This window comes from Molossus molossus, unplaced genomic scaffold (assembly GCF_014108415.1).
Source record: "Molossus molossus isolate mMolMol1 unplaced genomic scaffold, mMolMol1.p scaffold_m16_p_17, whole genome shotgun sequence".
Taxonomy (NCBI): domain Eukaryota; kingdom Metazoa; phylum Chordata; class Mammalia; order Chiroptera; family Molossidae; genus Molossus; species Molossus molossus.
Window position 1 is genome coordinate 22,200,852 of NW_023425352.1, and position 19,820 is coordinate 22,220,671.

At 49.6% G+C, this 19,820-nt stretch overlaps 2 protein-coding genes across 3 annotated transcripts; both read right to left on the reverse strand.

Moving 5' to 3' along the window:
* Positions 1-16,471, reverse strand: PPRC1 (PPARG related coactivator 1). 2 transcript variants are annotated; one of them, XM_036265486.1, is made up of 14 exons: positions 16,319-16,471; positions 11,175-11,363; positions 10,209-10,358; positions 9,987-10,088; positions 7,031-9,872; positions 6,683-6,736; positions 5,273-5,330; positions 4,468-4,538; positions 2,783-3,497; positions 1,838-1,984; positions 1,660-1,726; positions 1,420-1,541; positions 329-480; positions 1-104 (listed from the first exon to the last, which is right to left on the reverse strand). In XM_036265486.1, exons 1-14 carry the CDS (start codon positions 16,469-16,471, stop codon positions 1-3), a joined length of 4,926 nt encoding a protein of 1,641 aa, XP_036121379.1. The 2 variants fall into 2 exon arrangements, with proteins under 2 accessions (XP_036121379.1, XP_036121380.1); XM_036265487.1 differs by lacking the exon at positions 16,319-16,471 and having other exon boundaries at positions 1,660-1,720; positions 10,209-10,257; positions 11,175-11,257.
* A 981-nt stretch (positions 16,472-17,452) lies between these two features.
* On the reverse strand, positions 17,453-18,810 carry LOC118632375 (U5 small nuclear ribonucleoprotein 40 kDa protein). The gene has a single exon (XM_036265432.1). It carries the CDS (start codon positions 18,799-18,801, stop codon positions 17,725-17,727), a length of 1,077 nt encoding a protein of 358 aa, XP_036121325.1. The 5' UTR covers positions 18,802-18,810; the 3' UTR covers positions 17,453-17,724.
* Between the last annotated feature and the right edge of the window lie 1,010 nt (positions 18,811-19,820).

A 19,820-nucleotide genomic window follows, 5' to 3' on the forward strand; every position in this document is an offset into this window, starting at 1 on the left:
TTACCTCCTGAGGTTCTTCTGGGCCTGTTTCAACAATGTGTCAAAGTCAAGAGAATCAAATTTGCTCTTTACAGGAGCAGGGTCAAAATCCTCTCGGTTGGAATCTACAAAGGTAGAGAGAGACAAACATCAAGTTTTCTGACCACACTTCCCAACCACCGAGTCCTCAAATGGCCAGCCACCTCCCATCCCAATAATGACTTTAAGTCATCCCTCCCCTTAGGTTCCTTTTCGAGTGTCAAATGAAGACAAGTCTGCTGAGCCCACTCTCAAAAGGCTGGGAACACTTCTGGGGAAATCAAGTACATCATGGCCTCCCTCCACTCACCAAGATCAGAATAGCTTCTCTTGCAGAACTGCCTACGGCCCCCAAAGCAGAGATCAAAGGGTTGCTCATCTGCCTGCCTCAGCTTGTGGCCACTCTCAATGGCTGCAAATGCTTCCTCAGCATAGCGGTACGTAACGAAGCCATAGTTGTCACTGGTGGGAAGGATGAGGCAGAAGCTGGCTACATGGGCACATGCCATGGAGAAGAAACAGCCCCCCAGGGTACAGAGAGGGACTAGAGTGATTCTTCTCATTCCCCAAATGGCCAACCCTCTGAGTGAAAAAAAGAAGTTGTTCTATGCCTAGCCAGTGTGGCTCAGTGGTTGAGTGTCGACCCATACACTAAGAGGTCGCAGGTTCGATTCCCAGTCAGGGCACATGCCCAGGTTGTGGACCCGATCCCCAGTGCGGGGCATGCAGGAGGCGGCCAACTGATGTCCTCTCTTATCAATGTTTCTTTTTTTTTTTTTGGTATGTGTCCCTAGCAGGAACCAAACCCAGGACTCTCTGGTCCACAGGCCAATGCTTCAAACTGCTGAGCCAAACCAGCCAGGGCTCATCAATGTTTCTATCTCTTTCTCCCTTTCCCTTCCTCTGTCTCTAATATATCAATAAAGAAAAAAAAAGAAGTTGTTCTAGCCCTGGCCAGTCTGGCTCAGAGATGGAGTGTCGGCCTCCAGACCAGAGAGTCCCAGGTTCGGTTCTCACTAGGGGCACATATCAAAAAAAAAAAAAAAAGGCCCTGGCCAGTTTGCCTCAGCGGTTAGAGCGCCAGCCTGCGGTCCAGAGAGACTCGGGTTCGGTTCCCGCTAAGAGAGAGTACCTCGGCTGCAGTTTGTCCCCAGCCCTGGTTGGGTCGTGCAGGTGGCAACCACTCGATGAGTCCCTTTTGCGTCAATGTTTCTCTCTCTCTCTCTCTCTCTCTCCCTCTCACTCTATCTGAACAAAATATCGAAAAATGTCCTCAGGTGAGGATAAAAAAAAAGTTGTTTTATATTGACCATCACACCAGAGCAAGGGGAAAAAACAAAGAAGCATCAAGGTACATGAATGAGTCAGAAAGGACATCCTGACCTTAGAGCCCAAGCTTACCCTTGGACACGGAAGTGGATGGTGCACTCCTCAATCTCTCCGAAAACAGAGAACCTCTGTTTCAGCTCTGAACGAGTCATGCGGCCAGGTATCTTCCCAATGAAGACCACTCTTCTCTCTTCCTATATTGAGTCAAGGAAAATTTACATACCATGAGCCAGGGCCAGAGCTGCAGATGACTCTATAAGTTCACGACTCAGGGGCAAACTCCCAGTTCCCATGACTTGTTCCTCTACTCACTATTGCACGCTCCTTCTGCAGCACTCTCTGCCTTTGGTAATGGTCATGTGATCGATAAGAGCTGTACCTGACAAAAAAAAAGATGCCATCAGCCCAACCCAGGCATTAAACAGCTCAAGTCTCAGAACTCTCAGGCACTTGCACCCCAGATGCACTGACTCCCTGAATACATGCTCACCGCCGCCTCCTGTCACTTCTCCGGCGTGGGGATGGGGAGCGGGACCGGCTTCGGGAACTAGATGATGAGGATGAGGAGGAAGATGAGGAGGAAGATGAGGAAGAGGAAGAGCATCTTCGGGAACGTCCAGAGGAACTGCAACTGGACCTAGAGGATAAAGGGGCAGGTAAGAATGCTGGAAATGGTCCGGGTATATTCCACTTACTTCACCTTGGCTGTAGCCCTGCCTCCCTGTCAGGAAACTCAGGACCAAAGGCAAAGGAAACCTGAAGAAGTCTAGAAAACTCTTCACAGATGACCAAACAGAAGCCTTGATGAATTTTAAATGTACCGGGAATGTTTTAGAGTGTTTTGGCATAGGTCATATTTATTTTTCAATTAGGCAATTAAAATTTTTCAAATTTTTTCAAACATTTAACAGATCAGAAAAGAAAAACGAAAGAACCAAAGAGATGAAGGCCTCCTTATCTAAATGGAAAATTTAGATCTGATAATGAAAAAAAAGTACTGCCAGGAAATAGATAAGGCCACAGGGATACCCAATGGAACTGTCCAGACTCTTTCCTCAACAGATTAAAAGGACTGTCTACCATTAACAACCCACAATCCCACCTTCCCACATACCACCAGGAAAATATCAGAAATGAGAACTGATACAGTATTTGAAGGAGTCATCATGGTCAAGATCAAACCCTAATGGTCTCCCCAAGGTAGGTCTCAAGGAAGCAGAGACCTCAGGGATACCCTAAACTCCAAACAGAGGACAGAAGCTATCTTCTCAGCTTGCCTCCAACAATCCAGGGAAGGGGGAGAAGACAAAAGCCAAAGACAGAAATAGAAGCCTTAGTGCCTGACAGAATCAAATTCAACGTGCAAAAAAGTTTTCAAAATAAACCAGAACTTCCTAAATGGACAGGACCTAATAGACAGACCATCAGAGCTCACCTTCGCCACCTCTTGTGTGGGGGGGAGAGGGGCCTGGACCGGGACCGGGATGAAGACGACGATGAGGATGAGAAAGAAGATGCTTCACTGGTCCGGTTAGACCCAGAGCTGACAGAACTGCTGCGGCCACGGCAGCCCTGCCAACCACGGCTTGGGGGGCTGGCTGACCTGCAGGCTTTTCGATAACAGCGCATTGACCGCTTGGCTGAGGGCTCAGAAGGAGTCCTAGTGTTCATGTCATTCCGGCACGGTGAGGCCTCAGGGGACAGCAAGGCAGATGGAGCAAGGCAAGGGGTTGGGGGATCTGCCTGCTCTTTGCTAGTCCTATGATCAAGTGGCTTTTGGGTGGCAGCTGTGCCTGGGGGCAGTGGGACAGCTGGGCCCAGGGACAAGACAGGTTTGATGGTGATATCCTGATGGCGTTTGACATTCCATCGGGAACCTGCCTCTGGAAAGACTAGGGCAGGAGTCTTTTTTGGGGGGGTCCTGCTCCGGACACAATAGTCATGATCCCCAGAGCCCACATGGACAGGACTAGGGCCATGGATCCCTTCTTGGAGGCGAGTTGCAGCTGGATGTTTGGCCTCTGTAACTCCTTCAGACTTCAGGGTTCCCTCCTGGGTGGTGGACTTAGGAGATTTGACTTTGGCCAGCAGGGAAACAGCAGCCAAAGGCTTCCATAACTGGTGGGGAGGGGTGGCTGGAGGGGTGAGCCCTGTGAGGGGAGGGAGGATGGAGATAGCAGGATGAGATCCGATTCTACACTTCCAAACACTGTGTAAACAGGCTCCAGAGACCCCCACTTCATCTCACAAAGTACACCAACAATGGTCCACAGCCCAACTTCTCCCACTGTTGCAACTACTCCTTCCCCCTAGATCCCCAGTTTGGAAACCAACAATAGAAATCCCATCAGCCAAGGTCTTCCTGAATCTCTCAACCATTTGCTGCCTAAACCTAACTGGTGACCAGGTCCTGCCTGGTCTACCTCTCCATTCCTAGACCCTTCCACATTACTCCAACACTGCCTGATTTCTGACTGCATCATGCCTAGACTTAAAATCATCTCCTCTGATGATCCCCTACCTTGGACTTCACACTTGTTCACCTGTCTTCTACATTCCTGCTGCAGGAAGCACCCAAAAACCAATGTGGTAAATTAGCTTTTTAAATTACTTCTTCAATACATAAGATAAAGTCCAAATAGCTTACCATTACATTCAAAGTTCCCATAATCTGACCTCCTACTTACCACTCCAGCTTTATTTCTTGCTTTAGCTCTGCCCACTGCCCTGATGAGTGACTATACCACAGCCAGACTGAACCACTTGCAATTCCCCAAAACATACTAGGCCAATTTTATTTCTTCAGTTCACTCAAGATGTTCATCTACCTAGAATGCTCCATCCCCTAAACCTACCTGACTGGTGTCAGTAATTTTCTCAAGCCTCTGCTTGGGGGTTTACCTTCCATACAACCCTTCCCTGACTGTCCCCCTTCAGACCCCACTATAACCTACACAGGCTTCTTTAACATACAACCTCTAATACTCAACAAACTCATTTTACACACTGCCCCTGGACTGTGAGAACCTCAAAGATGAGGATCAGATCTTGGCAGAATGGGCTCTACAAACACTTGCTGCATAAACTAAACAAAGGCAGAGTTCCCCACTCTGAACCCACCTGCCACGTTGGCCAGTTCTGGGGCTTGTAACCGGTCTAGGGGCCTCTTCTCCTGGGGAGGGTCAACGCTGCTGGCGGGGGGGAAAAGGGAAAGCCTGGTTCATTGCCTCCTCAACAGCTTGTACATCTGCTTTCCTCACAAAGCAATGGGAGAGGGGTGTGCACAAAAGGGGTCTTGGTGACTGAACTGGAGGTTAGGTCTCACTTCAGCTCTGCCCAATGCCAGCAGGCAAGCTGACAAGCTGACTATGGTCTTGAAAACCTCCCACCTCCTTCAAGACAGGAGCCTTACCTGCCCAGCTCAAACTAACCCAAAATCAATGTGGAGAGGAATATACTTGCCAGAACTGCATGGGGTACCGTGTAAAAAATGAAAAAACGCCTCTCAGTGCTGTAAGTCTGGGGAACAAGGAGGTCCAGGATACCTGTGTTCTTCAAGGAGTCAGGGAAGCCCTAGCCATGAACATCTTCCCCCACTTATCTTAAACTATCACCAGTGTTGAAATAAGTTTAAAACTTGTTAAATGAAAAACCCCCAAAAGCCTGACTTTCCAGAAGACAAAAGCATCTCCAGGACACTTGGAACCCCAGAATGGAATCAGCCAAAGTCTGGTACACATCTTCCTACCTCACCAACCAAGACAATGTCCAATAGTAATGGGCTGAGCATGGGGATGGGGACACAGGAAAAGACTCTCGAGCTGACTAAATGTCCCTGCAACAGAGGCATTCAATGGATGGTCCTGGAGCACCAGCCAGCTGCTGACCAACAGCTGTAGGATAACTCACGTGTCTCCATACTTACCCTGAGTTTCCTACAGTCAAGTTGTCAGTAGAAGCCGGGGGAGGGCACTCCTTTTTGGCTGCAGAGAAACGGTACTAGTTAAAAGCCTAATCAGATGTTCCAAACTGAGATGGTGTAGAAGGGCTGGCTTCAAGACCCATAGGAAGAAAATTCACTTTGCCTACATATTCCACTGGTCTCTCCCCAGAAAGATCCATTCTCCTCCAGTGGGTATCCGAGTACTATTTTTAATCATGTCTCTTCTCTGCTCGGAAACACCCACACTCCCTGTTGAATCTGAGATGAGTCCAGACTTCTTAGCCTAGCCCTGGCTGGTATGGCTCAGTAGTTAGAGCATCGGCCTGCAGACCAGAGAGTCCCGGGTTCAGTTCCCGCTAAGGGCACGTACCTCAGTTGCGGTTTGTCCCTGGCCCCAGTTGGGGAGGCAACCACTCGATGTGTCTCTCTCACGTCGATGTTTCTCTCTCTCTCTCTTCCCGCTCTCTCCCCCTCCCTATCTGAAGATAAATGCAAAAAAAAAAAATGTCCTCAGGTGATAAAAACAAAAAACTTCTTAGCCTAACGTTCAAGGTTTTACATGACCTGCCTAACCTCCTAGTCTTATAGTCTACTCATTCTATACGTATATTTTATATTTTGCCTTGAACTGTATATACCCATTACTAATTTCATATTTTCCTCCCAATTAGACCATAAGCTCCTTGAGAACAGGATATAGTATCCTCCACAGCACCGAGAACTATGCCTTGCAATAAAAAAGCTAAGTTATCCACTGCCTTCTAAAGACACTACACTCACCCTGGCCAGTTTGGCTCAGCGATTAGAGCGTCAGCCTGCGGTCCTGAGAGACCCAGGTTCGGTTCCCGCTAAGGGCACGTACTTCGGTTGCAATTTATCCCCAGCCCTGGTTGGTCGTGCGGGTGGCAGCCACTCGATGTGTCCCTTCACGTCGATGTTTCTCTCTCTCTCTCCCTTCCTCTCTCTCCCTCCCACTCTATCTGTACAAAAAAAAAAAGAAATAAGGAAAAATATCCTCGGGTGAGGATAAAAAAAATAAATAAATAAAAATAAAGACACTACACTCAGTCATTCCTATACCTCTGTCTTTATTCACCACACACTTTCTATGAAATCCTATCTTTCAAGACCTAGCTAAAGAGCTACCTCCCTATAGAAAAATGTCCACAAACAACTCAGTCCATATGGATCTCCCCATTAGTATACTCTTTACCATGCTGTACCCTTTCCCTGGCTTAGACTGCATCACAGTTGGATCTTGTCTCCCATTCCAATTAGGGGGCTGCTCTAGTGGCTGAGACTGCTCATCCCCCAGTATAACTAACTATAAACTGTACCCAAAAGAAATATCAACAAAAAGAGGTTGGAGCAAAGCGACCCAGGTTCCCTCACCTTCTGATTTCTCAAACTGCTCCAATAGACTGGACAGGTCCGATGCCTCAATTCCTGTGGACATACAACACAGGATTGGAAACCAGCTCCTATCAACTGAGTACACAGGCCCCAAAAAGTCCTAAATCACCTTACTTCTCCCTTTATGCTCCCCTTGCTCACTATACTAAATAAACCAAGACAGCAACACAAAGTAGTAAAGAATTAAACAAACCCACCTCTCAAGAACCCTCCAAAGAAATCCAAAGGCCAGCCCCCCATTCAGGTGCTTTATCCTGATCTATGGAGGACATTCCCCACCCAATCCCCATTCCCTTCTTCACACCAGCTCAACAGTGTGGCACTCACCAATCTCACTGATGAAAGCCTGTACCACATCCTCAGGACCCTGGATACGTGGGGTAGGCATGAAGGACAGTTTCCTTAAACGGGCTGGGTGGACAGCAGGCGACTTGGTGACAGTGCTCTGCCTTGGTGGGGATGTGGGAACAGCCTTGGCAATAGGAGGGGGGGTCTTCTCCCTGGACCTGGTCTCCTGGGTCTCAAACTTTAACCTCTCTGATGCAGGTTCCTCAACAGGCACACTCTCAGCAGACAGATATGGTGCCGCCTTATTCTGTGGGCTTTCCATTGGGGGGCTCACCTTGTGTTTCAGATGGGGAGATGCAGGGACTGGCTTGACCTCCACCTTGGTGGGCTCTGTCTGTGGAGCTCCCTGACCAGCTGACCCAAGACTGAGGGAAGGAGCCATCGGCACAGAAAGTACATTTTCAGGAGGGCCAGCTGAGATGCCACTGGGCTCCACCTTGGGTGGGGGAACAGCTCTCCCACCAGAGGCTAGAGGCAAAGGTGGTGGGGGCACAGTAGGCCAGAATAGAGGGTGCTGCAGCCCTGCACCCCATCCCAAGGGCCCATAAGTACAGCTAGAGTTGTAAGGTGGGACTGGGGCAGGAGGGGGTACCCAAGGCACATTGCAAGTAGGGGAAACAGCATAGGCGCCAGGGGTACCAGACACTAGGGGCACTGTTGGTGGGGGGGGCAAACAAGGATAGCCAGAAGGAGACACTGGGGGATAACAAGGCCAGGGTGGCATGGAGGCATAGTGAGTATAAGAATCAGGTGGCACTGGCCCCACAGACATTGGAAGACTAGGAGACTGTAAGGGTGGTGGGGGCAGAACGGGGGTCATGCCCAGCCCACCCAGTGGAAAAGGCAGAGCAGTGGGAATTGTTGGGGGTATGGACTGCACAGAAGGAAGTGGAGGTCTTGCCGGCAGTGGCGTCTCTTTGGATGCCACCTGCTCAGTGGGAGCTGAAGCCACAGATTTGCTTTCGGCTGGCTCAGGACTAGGAGAAGCAGGGCTGGGACCCACAGGCACAAAGCAAGTCTCAGAGCTTCTCTGCAGAGCTGTCTTCTTGGCTAAGACTGGTGGGATGACAAGACAAGGGATGTCTGCCAGCCTTGTGGGGGTCTCTGGGAGGCTGGGCCACTTCCCAGATGGGGGCTGGGAACTCCTTTCTTCTGCCTCTGCTTGGCGCTGCTGCCTTCGTCGCCGGTACTCAGATAGGCTAAGAGGTCGAGGTCTGGTTTCCTGGGATGTGGCATTGGTACCACCTTCCATCTTCAGAGGATCCACAACCTCCTTGACTTCAGGAATGATGGCCTTTGAGGGTTCCAAGGACTCTGACTCCATAAGGAGCTGGGAGGCTGGACTCCCCAGGGCTGATGACACTGCACCACGTCTGGGATCAGTTGGCCTAGACTTAACTAGCACAGGATTAACTGGAGCCAGGTCATCAGGAACAGAGTCAACTGGTGCTAGGTTGGCCAAGACAGGGTCAACTGGTGGCAAGTCATCTGAGATAGGAACAACCACTGCAGGGTCAATTGCTGCTGAGTCCGCCAGGACTGGATCAATCAACACTGGGTCAGCTGGGAGAGGGTCAACCAGCTCTGAGTTTGCTGAAGTAAGGTCAACCAATGCAGGGTCAGGTAGAATAGGGTCAACTGCAGAGGGATCAGCTTCAACAGAATCGAACGGCACGGTGTCAGCATGAGCAGAATCAACCAATGAGAGATGGGTTGAAACAGGGTTAACTTTGATGGTGTCACCCAGGTTGGGGTAGAGGTCGAGAGGACCCTCTTTAGCAGGACTAGCTTGTCCAGCACTACTCTCCAAGTTCCCAGAACGAGGCTTCTCCAAGGCACCTGCCCAGGCCCGAGCCCAAGCCCGGGGCTTCCCTTTACCATGGGGAGGCCCAACCTCTCTTTGAAGTTCCTCCTGAGGCAACATGCTTGCCTGAGAGATCACCTCTGTAACCATGGCAGGCTGGCCACAAGAGGATGACCTCAGCCTCCTGGCATAGCCCTCTGGACAGGCTGCGGGTTGTTCCTTGTTCTTCTTCCTCCTACCCTTTCGAGCTTTCTGGGAACTCAGCACTGTACTGGCTGGTGGGTTCTGAGACCCCTTGGGTACCAATGGCTCCATGACCTCCTTGGGCTCCAACAAGGGGGACTCCAGCTTTTCCTCTGAGTCTAGTGACAATTCCTGCCTCTTAGGGCAGGGGGCTTCCTTGGGCACAGCAGCCTCTGTCTCTGACTCAAGTGTAGGCAGGAGCAGTTGCAAGGCCGGATTAGCCTCTATCGAGTCATCCAGGAGCACAGGCTGGGGTCCAGTAGGGATCTGCCGAACCACAACTGGGATCTCCAGGTCACTGCCAGCTGTGGCTGCCTGGCCCACAATCTCCAGCACCACACAATCCTCAGGCAGTGTCAAATCATCTGGCTGCTCCTGAAGTTCATTCTCGAGTGCTGTCAGGTGGGTGAAATTGGGCAGGCAGTATGGGTGCATGGCCCGCACCAGCTCACTCAGGGAAGAGATGCTCTCATCACCAGCTGCCTGCACTGCCATCTCTGCTGCTGCTGTTTTATGTTCCTCTTCAGGGCAGGCCAGATGCATAGGAAAGTCTGGGATGCTGCTCAGGGAGTTATGCTCCCCAGCAAGCATCTGGCCACTGAAACTGGCCACCTCCTCCTCTTCTTCCCCATCACTACGCTGCTGGGAAGAAGGAGACTGGCTCCTGCGGGGTCTGGATCTTGGGGGTCTCCAGCTAGGAAGTTTAGGGGAGGAGGTCTCCAAGAAGGAGGGTGGGGAGAAGTCCCAAGCAGAATCTGTGAGAGACATCTCAACCTACAGGAGAGAAAAAAAACCACAGGAATTTTCTCCAGGAATGTATTTTTCTAGAACTGTCCCCACACACTCCTCCCATCTGGGATTCCCTAAGGCTCCTTAGGTCAGCCTTACCCCAGTAACTCTACTACTGCCTGTACTGGGCCCCAGCGGATCAACTGAGGTGATGAGGTCACGTTCTGAGGGTGTCCGAGTGAGGGTGAGCAGCTTGTGCAGCTAAGGGAAAGAAAAGGACCTGAGATGAGTTTGTGCTTCAGAAGTATGTGAGTAGGCCCATCTATATGGTTCTAACCTTTGCACCAACCATACAGCCCCTTCACCTGGTCCCACACTCACAGAGGAGGAGCCCTCCCGAGGTGACACAAGCAGCTCGGAGTCAGGAATGCTGTCAAATGGAGACAGGTTCTCGGAATCAGCATTGTCCAATATCTCTGTCAGAGCTGTGAGCAGTGACACTTCATTCTGATCCTCCAGAGACAACCTGCTCTGCTCCAGAAAGACAAGAAGGTCCCACACCATCACCCCAAATGACCTGCTGAGCCACTAAGAACTGGATGTCAAGAGAATCAGTCTTCCAGGCTCTCAGTTCAGCTCAATTTGCCAGAGACAAAGTTGAGTATCAGAAGTCATAAGTTCCAATCTCAATTCACTACCATCCACCACCTCTCTAATGTCAAAAGAGCTGTCAAAATTGAGTCTTAAACTTATGTTTCAAACAGTCCCTTCACCCTCAAGAAGTGGAATGCACCCTGGCTGGTTTGGCTCAGAGATTAGAGAGTAGGCTTGCGGACCAAAGGGTTGAGCGTTCAATTCTGATCAAGGGAATGTCCCTGGGTTGCAAGTTCAATCCCTAGCCCTGGTCGGGGTCATGCAGGAGGCAACCAATTAATGTGTCTCTCTCACATTCATGTTTGTTTCTCTCTCCCTCCTCCCTTCCACTCTATCAAAAATTAATGAAAAAAATAGCCTCAGGTAAGGATAAACAAAAAAGAAGAAAAAGAAGAGGAATGCTCAGCAAACAACCCTTGGCTAGGCTGAAACTGGGCTCAAAACAGGGATGAGAACCCTTTGGAAATGTAAGTCAGGGGCCCAGGCAGGAGAAAAGGCCTTGGACTATAGTCTAAGCCTGCTAGGTCATCCTTCAATGGGACATAATCTGGCATCCTACAGCCCAACTCTTACTAGAGACAAAAAACTCAGGTTGGTATTCAGGAGTCAAGTTCTGGAAGAACAGAGCCACTGAGCCATAACCTCCGATGCAAAGCTCCTGTCTGAAGACCTCCAAGCCCAGCTCTAGCTCACCTCTCCAAGACTTCCAAAATCCTCGATGAGGGAGATGAGGGAGGCATCCATGTAGCTCTGCATGGTCCCCAGCAGTGTTTCATCCTGCAGCATCAGCTCCTCCATTTCCAGGTCCTTGTCTTTCAGACAGGGGCCCAGCCGAGAAAGACTGACAAAGCCAGAATCATCTACCTCTTCATGCAGCAGCACCTAGGGCAAAAGGGAGGAAGGTCAGAAGGGCATGGTGAAGGCTGCAGGACACAGACCCTCTGGGGCAGCCAGTTCATATACTCTGCAAACCAGGTGCCCAGCCCTCCACCAAGAGCCCCAGACTCAGCAGGAACCCCATCACAGCCAAACCTTCAGACTTGCTGGGCAGAGAGAAGCACAACCCATGAGCCAAAGCCTCAAACAAGATGGCAGTGTTCAAGGACCTTCTAGGCAAAAAAAAGTTTGGACTCCATACAGAAACAGTTGGAACCACAACAGTTTTTTTTTTTTTTTAAGTAAGCTTTATTATTATTTTTTTAATCTTCACCTGAGGGTATTTTTCTTCTTTTTTTTCCTTTTTTGTAAGAGAGTGGAAGGCAGGAAGGAAGGGGGAGAGAGAGACACACACATATCAAGTGGTTGCCTCCCACACACGTTGTGGCTGGGATCGAACCTTCAACTCATATACATGCCCTTGACTGGGAAATGAACCCTCAACCCTTTGGTGTGCAGACCAAAGCTGTAACCACAGAACCACAAGATACTATTAAACCGGGGAGTCAACGCCCAGCTGGTGTGGCTTGGTGAACTGAGCGTCATCCCATGGACCGAGAGGTCCCAGTTTGATTCCCGGTCAGGGCACATGCCCAGTTTTCAGGCTTGATCCCCAGTAGGGGGTGTGCAGGAAGCAGCCGACTGATGTTTCTCTTTTATATGGATGTTTCTATCTCTTTCCCTTCTTCTCTCTCTAAAAAAAAAAAAAATCAATAAAAACATATATATTTTTTTATCCTCTTTATTTTATTTCCTTTATTGATTTGAGAGAGAGAGGAAGTGAGAGGGAGAGGGAGATAGCAACATCGATGAGAGAGAACATCAATTGACCGCCTCCTGCATGCTTCCCACTGGGGATCTGGCCCACAACCCAGGCATGTGTCCTGGCTCAGAATTGAACCGGCGACCTCTTGGTGAATGGGTCAATGTTCAACCACTGAGCCACACAATAAAAACATTTTAAATAAATAAATAAATAAACTGGGGAGTCAAAATATCTAGAGTGTCCAGAAGAGATGTTGCTGGCAGTGTGATGGCAGGCGATCTGTAGGGCACACCAAAGAAGAGATCAGCAAGCAGGCAATTTCAGCTACCATCACCTCACCTCCCTCAATCCCTCTTAGGCCTCTCTTCCCTGCTTAGCTCAAATCCCACCTTCTTCAAGATACCTTAAAGATAATATCTCCCCTGAATTCACAGGTTTCTGTACCACTGACTTTTCTAGCAATCACATCATGCCCCCTCCCCAGCCCAAAACATTCTTTACATCAATACTAAAACTACATTCCAAGTTCCTTTGGGGTAAATAACCCTTTGTATCCTATTATCTTCCTGGCTCATACAAGGGTTTAAACTATACATATACTTCCTGATCATCCAAGGTGCCTAGCACAGTGTCTTATACACAGTTAATAGTCACACTTACTTCACACTTTTATTTTGAAGGCCCTACAGTGTGCCACCCAACTTCTCAATGGTAGTCTCAAGAGAAAAAAAGTATCTTCCCGCCCTGGGTGGTTTTGCTCAGCGGTTAAGAGCGTTGGCCTGCGGTCCAGAGAGACCCCGGTTCGGTTCCCGCTAAGGGCGCGTACCTCGGTTGCAGTTTGTCCCCGGCCCTGGTTGGTTGTGCGGGTGGCAGCCACTCGATGTGTTCCTTTCACGTCGATGTTTCTCTCTCTCTCTTCCTCTCTCTCCCTCCCACTCTACCTGAACAAAAAATGGAAAAATGTCCTCGGGTGAGGATAAAAAAAAAAAAAAAGTATCTTCCCTACCCCTACCAAGTGAGAGCAAATGATGAGAGAGTTTGATTCTGAAGATGGAAAAGCCCCACCCTACCTCTTTCCTGAGAACTAGCAATGTCTTCAGCCTTGTTGGGCAGGGAGCCACCCGTCCAGGCCTGTCAAGCATGTGGGTGTGGGCAGAGACAGAAGTGGCTGGAATGGGGCTGGCAAGGCCAGAGGCCAGTGCCACAGGTATCTCCACTATAGGAAACATATGATGCAAAGGCCTGAGAAAAGGAACAAATATGGATAAGCCAGTCCCCCTTCTCCTTCTGCAAAGGGAAACTTTGCACCTCATCCAAGAGAAAAAAAAAAAAGCAACAGGTGTAACCACACCCCATATCCACCCTCCTACCAAGTTGAGGATACCCTGGAAAAGGAAAGACTAGATAGGAATATTTCAGGAAGCCAGGTCCAGAGATAAAGTGAAAGGTGGCAGGTTTTAGGCACTAACTCCTCCCAGGCCTTCACAATCCTGTAATTACAACCAGCAGCTGAATAGCACCTGGCTCAGCAAACACTCCTAGGTGAGCAAGGAGGCTGCATCTCAACTTGCCCTGCCACCTACCTGGGCCAGCCACTGGGCCAGAGTCTCAAGATAATGCCCAGCTCTACAGACCTCTCATCACCACCTCCAACAGACAAGTACTGGAGCCCCAGTCAGAGACAACCCACTCTTCACTTTACTTCACCCATCACTCAATCCTCAAATAGGACAGCTCCCAGAGTACCAATGTCATCTAGGGGTTAAGCCCAGGCTAAAAGTGAGCCCACATCCAGTTTTGTCCCTGCATGGTTCAAAACCAACTACAAACTTTTTAAAATAAGTCTGATCGCCCTGGCCGGTTTGGCTCAGCGGTTAGAGCATCAGCCCACGGACCAAAGACTCGTGGGTTCAATTCCTGTAAAGGGCAGGTACTTCGGTTGTTATTCAGTCTCCAGCCATGGTCGGGGTCATGCAAGAGGCATCCAATCCATGTGTCTCTCTCATATCAATGTTTCTTTCTCTCTCTCTCTCTCTCTCTCTCCCCCTCCCTCCCTCCTTCCCTCTCCCACTGTCTGAAAATAAATTTAAAAATATCCTTGGGTGAGGATTAAAAAAAAAAGATTAAAAATAAGTCCAATCACTTCCAGAGATCCTCCCTAAATCCTTCCAATGGTATCTTACTGCTCTTGGAATTAGGTTTAAACTCCTTAATATGGTTTACAGGAGTGGTCCAGGTCTTCCCCACCAGACTCTTCTACTCCAGTGTGTCCCTCTCACCACCCTGCCTATCTCTTTACACACCAGCCATACAGGTCTCTCAGTCTCAGCTTAAAATGTCCTTTCCCAGACCCTGCAAAGTAGATTACTACGGTTATTATATAATCTCAAATATGCATTTTCTTTATTGTCTGTCTAGCCTGATAAAAACATAAGATCCTATAGGACAGGGGCCATGAGTGGTTTATCACAGTATTCCCTGTGTCTGAACATAATACTATCTCAATAAGTAGCTGGTTGACTAGCTTCCACATACCATTCTTGAGAGGAGGGATGAACAGGACAATCTCCTCCATGAGACCCTCTTCAACCCCAAATGACCACACAACTTAGATTACATACAGCTGGATCATGAATCCTTCCTGACTCTCCCCCAAAGGGTTGGCAGCACCACTCCCACAAGATGTGACCTCTGAGAAAATGAGGGAAGAGGGGATGGCAGCTCCCAAGTTAGGAACCCAGAAGCCATCCTCCCCTGGGCAAGGGCCTGGATTAGTCTGCGGGTAACTGACATTACCTCTCCTAGCCTGCAGTCCAACTCCCACCTGGAGAAAACAACAAAAAAGCTTTCAAGGACTCAGTTTAATTACTAAAGAGAGAGTTCAAACCAAGTCCTGCCAACCTCCACTCTGGGTGGGAACTTATAAGAAGTCCTGTACTGAGGAATAAGAAGAGAACACTTTTAAAGTATGGGGAACTGAAGGCCAAGAAAAAATAATGACAGAAAGAATCTGCCCCATCCAATAAAGGTTCACTTGGTGTTCTCAACTTGCCTCCAATTTTTCCCGTCCCCCGCAAAAATTCCTGATAGCCTTAAACACAGACCACCTCAATTTGTCACTTCACAGGAGCAGACCCCAGCTGCCTCCTCAAAAGTGGTGCTGGAGGAAAAAATGAGAGGTGAGAGGAATCTCTTTCCCTTCCTTAAGCCTGTCCCATGTACATGTTGACACTCCCCATTCCCCTTGAATCAAGAATGAGGCAGGGCTGCAGGCAACCAAAATACCAGTGCCCATGACTCACAACCCACCCCAAGCCGGTCAGGCAGAAGCCGCCACAAGCTCACTCCACAGCCCTTCAACCTCAGCCCTCTACCCTCCCCAGCACACTCGGCCATCTGCAGGGAACAGACTTCCCGCACATCTGGAAAGTCCTTCACCAATCGCTGTCTAGAGGCGCCGCCGACCAAAGCAGGAGGAAAAACTCCCAAAGCTCTGAGCAAAGTCGACTCTTGCGGCCCTTACCATCCTTCCCGGCCAGGGGCCCCCAACCCGGTTGGAGATGGCGGGACCCGCCGCGACACACCCAGTTCCCGGGCTCCAGCTCGGATACGAGATGCCCCGGGCAGCCTGAGGCGGGAGCCACGTGGACATCCCCTCCCCGCCCCCACGTGGACCCGCGGCCCCCCCTAACCCTGAGCCCAATCCACGTGGGTGCCCGAGCGGTCTAGAGGGGGAGGGGAAGCAGACAAGTTCTCTGGGGAAAATCGCTCCCCCCGCTCCACGCGGCTCGGAAAAGACACTGCAGCGCGGGGATAGAGGCACCCCCCCACTCGGCATCCTTACAGGGAGGTCTTAGCCCTCGACTCCAAGTCCGAATCTCCCTTCCCCCCAATCACGGGCCGCGTTTCCGACACAGGGCTGTGCCTCTCCAGCGTTCCGGAGATTGGCCATAGGGTCCCCGCCTCTGCCCGCGTCCCACCAGCAAATGGCTCAGGTCCACTCGGCCCAAAGTGTCTCCCACAGCCACCCGGCATCGACTCCGGAGCGCTTCCTCCCTTTCCTGTGGCGTCCACGTGTCACCGCCCGGCACACGCCGCTTTGCTGCCAGCCGCGGGCCGCCCGCCAGCCTCTCACCTGCTCCCCGCCGCTCACAGCGCCCACAGTCCCATACGGCGCTTGGTTCCAACACCCCCTGCTGCTGCCGCGGACTCCACCGCCAGGGTCGGGGCCCGGGCTCCCACTCGGAGGCGGCACGACTCGGTCTCTCCGTCCCCGGCGCGCCGCCATCTTGGCCCCTAAACGCCCAGCGCAGCTCTGATAGCCAGCACCGCCTGCGAGTCGCCTGCCTCGCCCAGCCGATTGTGGGAAGGGAACTACAACTCCCGGAAAACACCGCAAGACTACGAATCCCAGAAGAGCACGCGAACGCCCCCACCCCCCTTCCCAACTTGCACCCGGAAAGAGGGCACTGGCCTCGCAAGGGAGCCTGGGGATAGTAGTCGCTGCAATCAGAGCTCCTGTGGTAAATGCTATAGGCATGCTGTAATGTTTAGTTTTTTGTTGTGTGCGAGACACAGGTGGGGAGCAAGAGGAAATAAGGAAAGAATTAACATTTGTGCACTCTTTTCCCCCTAATTTGTCCAACTGCCAGAACACCCTCTTTGTTGTTTACCTGCTATACCGTACAGTGCTTTCACCTAAATCCAAGTGGGCCCATGTTTCGGAACAGCACCCCCTAGTGGGGACGCGCCCTCCAGGCTTTAACCCTCACCTAATCTTATTTATAATGCAGCACTACAGGGAGTTTGTTTAATCCTAAAACACTGCATTATCGGCGTCTATCTCGGACGCTGAGAAAACCCAGGTTGGCGTCTCATTGCCAGATGTCCTGCTAATGCGGACAGATCACCTTACTGTCCTCCAAAGACAAGAGGTGTTTGCCTGCCTTGGTTTTTCTCTCTGGAATACTCGAACCTCGAAACATCTTTCATACCTCATTTTATCCAGGGAAGCCTTTTTGATCGTCCCAGCGATCCATCACTACCTCTACTTCATATTGTTTTCCAACTTTTTTATTTTTATTTTATTTATTTATTTATTTATTTTTTCTTGTAAAAAGGCATCTATTTGGCTTTTAATACAAAATGACTCACAGAAACACAAAGAAAATATACAAGCTAGTTACTGAATTAAAACAAAAAAGTCCCACAAACACATTTCAGTCATATCCCTTGTCTTCAGTCTGGATTAGAAAACAGGAAGCTACAAACCAACCAATGTCTGTCCCTTTGAAGGAAAAAAAAAAAGTAAAGAAAAAAATACCAAACAAACAGTCCCTGAAATCTGGCAGGTGGTTTTTGGAGGCCACTGTAAGCTTTCCTTAATCATCTCGGTGAAATGAGATACATATGGTTGGAGTATGGCCGCCTCCTACTAGCTTCTTGATCTTCATCTGAAGGGAGGATGCTGGCCTGGGCACCACTTGATGCCACTGGTGCAATCTGAGGTCAAGCAGCCTTGGAGTCTTCCATTCCTCGTCTTCACTGAATCTCCCCCATATACAGTCTCTTGTCACTGGATGCTGAGAGAATGATGGGCTCGTCAGGGTGGAAAGCCACTTCATTGATGGAGCCAGCGTGGCCGGGCAGCTTATACAAAATTCTCCTGCTTGTGGTATCCCACACATACACAAACCTGTCGGCTGAGCCAGCTGCTATCTTGCTTCCATCAGGTGACCAAGAGCATCTCAGAAGATTCTTTTCAAAGTTGTGCACATTTCCTTGAAATATCTTTACACATCTCTCTTTGGGAGCAAATGGCCGGACATCCCAGACTCGCACTGTATTGTCCATTGCATTGGACAGGAGATAAGAGCCTTCAGAGCTTAAACTCAGGCCAGTCACTGAATCTGCATGGCCTCTCATCGTGTAGGTCAGCTTGTTTTGGCGCAGGTCCCAGACCTTGATATCATTGTCTATCCCACCAGAAATAATCTGGTCACTTGTGTCATTGAAGGTCACAGCTAACACCTGATAGGTATTTTGAAAAGTCTGGATGGCTGCTTTCTTCCGGATGTCCCAAAGCTTAACTGTACCATCATCACTGCCGGTGCAGACAAGCTGGGGGCCCCTCCTGGCTGGATAACAGGAATTCACAAAGGAAGTATGTCCCTTCAGCCTTTTAACCCTCTCGCCTGTTTCACTATCCCACACTGCCACAGTTTTATCAGTGGATGCTGAGAAGAGCATACTGCCATCTGTGTTATAATGCAGTTCCATCACTGCTCCACTGTGTCCCTTCAACGTTGCATAGTTATCACAGTCACCATAGACATTCCACAACAATATAAGACGGTCAAATCCTGCAGATGCTAAGGTGGATCCATTAGGGTGAAACTTGCAGCAGTATACTTCCCCTTCATGTCCTGAGAGCAGCATGATTGGGGCTTGCAGGGAGGAACACCTTGGAGGCCCCGCTTGCAGCAAAGCTCCCGGCGCCGCCTGCTGCTGTCCGGCTCCGGGGCCCGACCCCGCCGCTCCCAACAGCAACTCATGCCGCTGCCTCTTGACTGGAACCAGTGGCAACTCTGGACCCTTACGCTTCTGCTGTTCTATCATGGCGGTAGCCGCTCTCCTCCTGTTTTCCAACTTTTTTAAATTGATTAATTTGTTGTTAGAGATGTTTCTCCTTTCCCCCCATAGATACCCTCCTCCCGATCCCACTCACGCTCCCCCGCCCCCCACCAGCATTGTTGTCTATGTCCACTGCTAATGCAAATATGCATATAAGTTCTTTGGTTTATCTCTTCTCTTCCCACCTCATCCCCCGCCCTTCTGTTTCTCTATTTTTATTTATCTAATATTTATTTATTTATTTATTTATTTATTTATTTATTTATTTGGAACGTGCTCCTAGCGGAACCGAACCCGGGACTACTGTTTCGCAGGCTGACACTCCAGCTGCTGAGCAAAACTGGCCAGGGCATGTTTTCCTAATTTTAAATACATTTTTTTATTACAGCCCGGTGGTGTGGTTCAGTGGATTGAGTTTTGTCCCCTTGACTGAGAGGTGCTGGATTCCCACACATGCCCAGGTTGTGGGCTCCATCCCCAGTAGGGGGTGTGCAGGAGGAAGATGAATAATGTTTCCCTCTCACATAGATGTTTCTGTCTCTCTCCCTTCCTCTCTAAAAAATCAATAAAGACATATTTTATTTTTTATTGTTGAAAGTATTACAGATGTCCCTCTTTTTTCCCCATTGACCCCCTCCTTCCGGCTCCCACCTGCCTCCTGCCTTCCCCAGCCTAGTTTTTGTGTCCTTTGGTTGTGCATATATGCATATAAGTTCCTTGGTTTATCTCTTCCCTACCCTCCCTCCCCCCAGCCCTCTGAGGTGTGTCAGTCTGTTCCCTACATCCATGATTCTGAATCTCCTTTGGTTGACAGCTTATTTTATTCATTATGTTCCACAAAGTGAGATCATATGGTACTTATCTTTCTCTGACTGGCTTATTTCACTTAGCATAATACTCTCCAGGTCTTTCCATGTCATCTCAAAGGGTAAGAGATTTCTCTTTCTTACAGCCACATAGTATTCCATTGTGTAAATATACCACAGTTTTGTTTTGTTTTTTTT